Source organism: Dipodomys ordii, unplaced genomic scaffold, assembly GCF_000151885.1.
Source record: "Dipodomys ordii isolate 6190 unplaced genomic scaffold, Dord_2.0 Scaffold2, whole genome shotgun sequence".
Taxonomy (NCBI): Eukaryota; Metazoa; Chordata; class Mammalia; order Rodentia; family Heteromyidae; genus Dipodomys; species Dipodomys ordii.
The window spans coordinates 874,888-882,211 of record NW_012267218.1 but is presented as its reverse complement, the minus strand read 5'-3'; the positions used below and the strand labels follow the sequence as shown (position 1 = coordinate 882,211).

At 65.0% G+C, this 7,324-nt stretch overlaps 1 protein-coding gene across 1 annotated transcript; it reads right to left on the bottom strand.

Moving 5' to 3' along the window:
- Positions 1–11: 11 nt before the first annotated feature.
- On the bottom strand, positions 12–2,975 carry Tmem179 (transmembrane protein 179). The gene is made up of 4 exons (XM_013012827.1): positions 2,869–2,975; positions 2,299–2,436; positions 1,680–1,758; positions 12–185 (listed from the first exon to the last, which is right to left on the bottom strand). Exons 1-4 carry the CDS (start codon positions 2,973–2,975, stop codon positions 12–14), a joined length of 498 nt encoding a protein of 165 aa, XP_012868281.1.
- Between the last annotated feature and the right edge of the window lie 4,349 nt (positions 2,976–7,324).

Here is a 7,324-nt window from a genome sequence, read left to right as displayed (position 1 = left end):
CCACACGGAGCCTAAATAACGGCGCTCTTCCCCCCCTGGAAGGAGGCGCGGGGCCTGGCCAGCAGCAGCTCCTTCTCGTGCACCAGGCAGTCCAGCAGGTCCTCTTGGCGGTAGTTATGGTAGACCTTCAGGAAGGCCAGGGTCGTGATGGCCAGCCAGGCCAGCCAGGAGGCCCAGAGACTGAACTGCACAGAGGAGGGCGGCGTCAGGCTGGCGTGCCCACACACAGCCACCTCCCGCCCCCGGCCCTGAGGGACGCTGGGACATGCCACGCCTCGGGGACCCCGGACACCGTGCCTCTGCGGTGACCGTCAGGCCCAGGTCTGCGCGGAGCCAGGGAAGCCGGCCACCCTCGTCCCAGGCCGATGGGGTCTCCCCCTCCCAGAACCAGGCTGCCTCGGCCCTAAAGAGAGCCTGTAAATCAAGGGCGCCTCCAGCCAGTGGAATAATTTGACCTTTATCTGCTATTTCCAAACAGTTGAAGGGGAGAGGACTTAATCAGCTCTGGGCCTGCACCATGTCAGCCTGATTCCCACTGAGCGTGTGCGTGCTCAGACCCCCCCTGCCCCCCACCTAATCGGCACAAATCAGGTCTGATGCGTCTTCCACCGAATTTGCATGAAGGTGTCTTTGACCATTTCAGCTCAGCTCAGCGGAGAACCTGCAGCCCGCCCTCCTCAGGCCTGGTGCTTCCCCCACGCACACTGCCAGCTGACACTGGACCAGAGGCCAGGCCAGGCCAGAGACCACGGGCCCCAGGCAGAGGCCAGGCCAGGCCAGAGACCACGGGCCCCAGGCAGAGGCCAGGCCAGGCCAGAGACCACGGGCCCCAGGCAGAGGCCAGGCCAGGCCAGAGACCACGGGCCCCAGAGGCCAGGCCAGGCCCAGAGACCACGGGCCCCAGGCAGAGGCCAGGCCAGGCCAGAGACCACGGGCCCCAGGCAGAGGCCAGGCCAGGCCAGAGACCACGGGCCCCAGGCAGAGGCCAGGCCAGGCCAGAGACCACGGGCCCCAGGCAGAGGGGGAGGGCTGTGCTTCCATGCTCTGCCGGCCGGTGCCCAACCCTGCAACACCTGTGCCAGGGCGCAGACGCAGGCTCCGGGCACAGGGAACGCTAGGTTTCAGCTCAGGGCCTCACTGACCACGAGTGTGCCTCCAACAAGCCTGCATGGACACCGCGTGGAGCCCCAGCCTTCTGGAGGGGGCGCCGGAGGGCAGAGGGGTGCCGGGAGGGAGGGCAGGGTCCTCCAGGTATGCAGCCGGTCCTCGGACACCACACGTACCCTTGGCTCAGGGCAGCGGGCAGCCGGCAGGCCTCTGAAGGGCCCCTCTTGGCCCCAGGGCAGAATCCGAGCTCCCCATTGCGCTGGGTTGGCCTGGTCTGGCGCCACTTTCCCCTCCCCCACCCCAGCTACCCGGCGCCCGCCTCTCCAGGGTGTCTATCCAGCCTGCCAGTTTGTGCCCTGCCCTGTCCTGCCCACCTGCGTCTGCCTAGGAAAGTCCTGCTCCTTCTCCAGGAACCGCTTCTCACATCCTCCCCAGAGGAAGGCGCCTGGCCGCCCACGCCGGCCTCACCCAGCCTGGCCACAGGTTTCCTTGGGGGCGGTGGGAGGGGCGTCGCAGGCCATGCCCCGTGGCCGGCCCCCCACACCCCGCTCTTCCTGGCTGAACCCACCTACCTGAGCAATGGCAAACTGATGGTAGAAGGCGGAGTTGTCCACGCTCAGCTCCAAGTCCAGGTCCTGGAGCTCCTTGCAGCTGCAACAACGGGGCATGGGGGGGCCGGCAGGGCAGCTGTGAGCAGAGCCCCTCCCGCACCACACACGGCCCGGCCCCAAGGGGGACAGACAGCGAAGCCTCACAGCGTCCCCGGGGGTCAGACTGTCGGGACAGGAAGTCTGCAGAGCTGACCCAGCCTGGCACTGGAGGGCACCAGCGCTGGCCCCGGCTCCCGTGGTCACAGTCCTCAGTTCCCCTGTCCAGCGCTGGCCTGCCCAAGCTGCTCAGGGAGAGGCAGAGGAGGGAGCCATGGCCAGAACCAAGACTGGGAGGCTACTTGGGGATCGCTATTCCCAAGGGCAGAGGACTGCCCTGTCCAGTCCCACAGTCCCTGGGCTGAGACAGGCGTGAGGTCCAGCCGCACTGCTCAGTGGACCCAACCACGGACCCAGCCCGCTTCGGACCCCAGTGGGAGCTCGGGCTAAATCTAACCGCTGGGGCGAGCCTGCACAGTGTCCACACACCAGGCTGCGGGGCGGGGGCGGGGCCCAGCGACTCACACCCGTGTGTGACACACACCTGTGGGGCATGGTACCCCTTTCAGTGATGGTGTCACACCACATGGTGAAGCCCACACTCACGATGGTGCTGGCGATGAAGACCAGGACCACCACCAGGGCGCTGACCAGGAGGCTCAGGAAGGCGTAGAAGAAGGACCTGAGGCCGAGAAGACAGAGAACTACTGGGGGAGGCCCCTGGGGCCTCCTCGCCTCCAGCGGTGTCCCTGACACGGAGGGGCACAGCCCTGGAGTCAGGGCCCACGCCGGGGTTGAGCAGGGCCTCGGGCGGCTGCTGCCCCTCCACAGCTGTCCCCCGTGCCAAGACTCCAGTGCTGGCCCTGAGCTGCCTGACGGGCCCGAGCTGGAAGCTGAAGCCACCCACCACACTGTGCGGGGAGGCAGGGCCAACACACGGTGGCTGGTGTGTCCACTGAAATCGCACGCCGTCCACCCACAAGGCCATCCAGCCATGTAGTCACTGGCCTCTGTGGGCTGGACGCTGGCAGCTCCCTATGATCAAATGTGTCGTCCTCATCCAAGAAGGCAGGAGGAGAGGCCTCTGAGGGGCCGTAGGACCCGGAGTCCCCACCAGGCAGGAGCAATGGTGAGCAGGAGCCATTTGTCAACCAGGAAGGGGCCCTCAGCAGACACAGATTCTGAGGTCCAGCCTCCGGAGCCCCGCTGCCGACACACCATCTGCACTGCCCAGTGTGGGTCTGTACCCTGAGCAGACTGCCCGGAGGGCGGCCATCCACCACATGGTCCCCAAGACAGGACCTGCACTACCACCTGCTCTTTGACCCGCTCTGACTTACTCAGCCACATCTAAAAGGCCAGGCTGGGCCGGGGCTGACCGGGCCCTGGCTGACCGGAGTGGGCATCTGGAGCGTGGAGGGGAGAGGATGCGGGCCAGGCTGCACTGGCCTCCCCGGGCCCCCGACTCTCACAGGAGACACGCACCCCACAGACCACCTCACCCCAAACACCCACCTCCTCTGAAACCCTCAAAGGAACCTGGGGGTGCTGAGTCTGAGGAGCTCGCTGAGACTTTGAGGTGAGGGAGGGCAAAGCGGCTCCCTCCAGCCAATAACGCGAGACGAGCGAAGTGGCCCGGCAGAGAGCCTTCCCCGGGCACGTGACGGAGGCCGCGCTGGCCAAGGCCGGCAGAGCCCAGCTCTGTTCTCTGGTCCCGTGCGGGGCACAGAGGACAAAGGAAAGGAACGGGGGGTCTTCCAACGTGCCCGTGACACCTGCACCCGACTGACCGGGTGCCGCCGAGGCTGCTCACCACGGGCCCCCCAGCCCTCGGGCTCCTGGGCAGGCGAGCGAGGCAGGAGAGGGAGGCTGGAACCCATCCCTGAGAAAGGCAGAAGAGGCGGGGTCACAGGGCGCTCGGCTGTGTCGGGCTGCCCGGCGCCGGCAGTATCCGCGTTGGCAGTATCCGCGCCGCCCGCTGTGCTCCAGCCCCTCTGGAGCCCGTGCCCGAGGCCACTGAGATAACGCAGGAGCTGCACTTCCTAGTCTCCTACCAACCAGCCCTCCTTGATCGCCACACTGAGGGATCCCACACTCCATTCTCGATTCTAAACCCACCTTCCTACTCCAGGCTCAGAACCAGGGGCTGGAACAGTGCACCAGAGCCCCCGAGGTCCACGGAGACCCTGCCTGGCATCACCCGCCTCTGAGCCCTTGCCAGTCACATGACCTTGAGCAGGTTGGTGCCTCTCTGATCCTGTTTCTCCCTCTGTGAACTGCCGAGTCTGTGAGTAAAGGTCTCAGGCAATGGCTGCCAGTATGCCCGCGAATGCACACTTCCCCGCCCCCCACCACACCCTGGCCTGCTGCCCTGGCTCACTGGGGCCTGGGTGTGGGATAAAGGCCGGGAAGCAAAGGTGTCTGCAGTGGGGAATCACGGGAACTGAGCTGAGAGACGGCAGCGCAGGGCCGTCTGGGCGGAGCAGGCAGGGGCTGGGGGCAGGAGGGGCGGGCCAGGAAGGAGGCCTCAGACAGCCTCCCCCAAGATGGCAGCGCAGGCTGGGGAGGGGACGGGGACAGCCTCACCCCAAGGTCACAATGCCGCTGTGCCCTCGGCCCAGCACACACAAGGACAGGGCAGGACCGCAGGCAGGAAGAGGAAGCATCACACACAGGGTTAACTGTCTTTCTCAAGCTGCTTCTGGGGTACCCAGGCTGGCTGTGCCGTCTCCATGGTGACAGACATCCCAGGAAGCCCCGAGCAATCTGAGGGCTGAGCGACAGGTGTGGGCAGGCAGATGGGTTGTTTTAACCCAGAGCTGCTGCCAACACCAGCTCAAAGGGCTCCTGTTGGGCACAGCTGCCCGGAGCCCTGGGCCCAGGACGCTGCCGCACTGCCTCCCCGGGGGCAGGGCCCTGAGCCCCAGGTATCAGTCAGCCACCTACTCGTTCACTCAGCGGACGAGGCTGGCTCCAGGCCCGCAGCCATGCAGTTTCCCTGACTCCCTCTTTATACTCCGGACATACCGCCTGGGCCTCACAGCCCAGCAGATACACCTGCATCAGCCGGGGGCTGCTCCCGGAAGCTTCCGCTCTGTGAACTCAGCACCAATCAAAAGCCCCGGGACAGACCACAAGGCGGGCTCTGGACACTGGCAAGAGGACACAGCAGCAGGCTCTGAGCCTGACGGCCAGTCTTAAGAGGCAGAGTGTGCTGACTCTAGCCAGGCCTCCCTCCCAAACCCAGGGCCCCGCCTGGGCGACCTCAAGGCTGGACAGTCAGTGGCCCTGAGGCCCGTCCCCCGCATGACAGCCTCGGCCACTGACAGTCCAGGCTACTGTGGTCCTCAACCTGCCCCTCGGAGTCGCCCACAGCTTCCTGAGCCGCCCAGGCCACACCACAGAGCTGCCTGCGCCTCCTGAGGAGCCAGAACGGAGCCCTGGGGCGGCCTGGAAAGGCCCAGAACAGAGCCCTGGGGCGGCCTGGAAAGGCCCAGCCCAGGCCTTCCGTCTTTAACATGGCTTCCTCTCAGTCACTTCACAGGACAGACACACACCTGCCTGAGGCAGAACCTGGCTTTGCTGACAGTTCATGCATGGGTGGCCAATGCTCTTGTCCTGTAAGCTGAGGAGCTCTATCCTCCCTGCCCCTGCCCCAGCTCCCGGGCCCCTCCCTGCCCCAGCCCCTGTGCCCCTCCCTGCCCCAGCCCCTGTGCCCCTCCCTGCCCCTGCCCCAGCCCCTGTGCCCCTTCCTGCCCCTGTGCCCCTCCCTGTCCCTGCCCCAGCCCCTGTGCCCCTCCCTGCCCCTGCCCCTCCCTGTCCCTGCCCCTGTGCCCCTCCCTGCCCCTGTGCCCCTCCCTGCCCCTGTGCCCCTCCCTGTCCCTGCCCCAGCCCCTGTGCCCCTCCCTGCCCCTGTGCCCCTGTGCCCCTCCCTGCCCCTGCCCCAGCCCCTGTGCCCCTCCCTGTCCCTGCCCCAGCCCCTGTGCCCCTCCCTGCCCCTGCCCCAGCCCCTGTGCCCCTCCCTGCCCCTGCCCCAGCCCCTGTGCCCCTCCCTGCCCCTGCCCCTGCCCCTGTGCCCCTCCCTGTCCCTGCCCTAGCCCCTGTGCCCCCTTCTCTGAATTCACCATGGCTCTGAACACAAGCTGGGTCTCTCGAGCGGCTCTCCTGTCTGAGCACCCCAAGGTCACTTCTCTTGAAGTCTCGAAGCTGTGTGTGAGCAATGGCACTGCTGGCTCGTGTCATAACCCCAGCATCCCAAAGAAGAGGGACCTCAGGTCCCTCCCACCCATCCCTGCCCAGGCCCTCCTTCGGCCCTGTCTGTGTCCAGTGATGCTTGCCTCCACCCTGGCACACCAGTGCTGACCTGAGTAACTCCCCGTCGGTCCCTATGTGCAGGTGAGGTCCCAAACGGTATATATCCTTGGGACATGACCACTGAGGGGTTAAGGGAGAAGGAAGAGACCTGCAGAAGGGTGGATTGCTGTCCTGTGGTGAGCTGGGCTCATACACATGCACGCACACACACAATACACACATGCTCATGCACACACATGTACACACGAGTGCATGTACACATACACATGAGTGCATCCACACACGTGTGTGCACATGCACACATGCACATGAGTGCATCCACACACGTGTGTGCACATGCACACACACATACACATGAGTGCACCCACACACGTGTGTGCACATGCACACACACATACACATGAGTGCACCCACACACGTGTGTTCACATGCACACACATGAGTACATTGCACATGTGTGCACATGTACATTGCACATGCACACATGCACATGAGTGCATCCACATGTGTGTGCACATGCACATGCACACATGTACACAAGTGCATCCACACATGTGTGTGCATGCACACATACACACGAGTACATAGCACACGTGTGCGCACATGCATGTATACACACGAGTGCATCCACATGCATGTGCACATGCACATGCACACATATACATGAGTGCATCCACACACACAGTACATTGCACACATGTGTGCACATACACACACGAGTATATTGCATACATGTGTGCACATGCACACGTACACATACGTGCACTGTGCACATGTGTGTGCATGTATGTGCACTGCACACACACAGCACTGCCAGCTCCAGCCCAGTACAGAACAGGGGGGTGAGGAGGAGGTTGGAGACACAGGGACCCACGCTGCTCTGCTTCCACTTCCTGCAGACAGGCCCGGGCACTGCTGAAGCCTCAGCACCAGGCAGACCAGGCCCTGCCCTCCCTTCAAAACCACCCAAAGCACCCAGGAAGGACCCAGTGCCCGCTGGATCTCTTGCCCAGTCGGGGGTAGGAGCAGAGAGCAGGCCAAGGCGGCCAGAGCTGCGGGGGCCCTGGGGAGCCAGCCTGGAGGGGCAGCATGGCAGGGCCCAGGCCTCCCCATGTCCCCCGCCCTCAGGCAGGAGTGGGGTGCACTCGCAGGGAGGGGCGCCCGGAGCCAAAGGCCTGAGCACCTGCATGGAGGCAGGGGTGGGGAGGGGGCCTGCAGGCCTGGCCTGGGGGGCCGGGACAGGAGGGGTGCAGGGC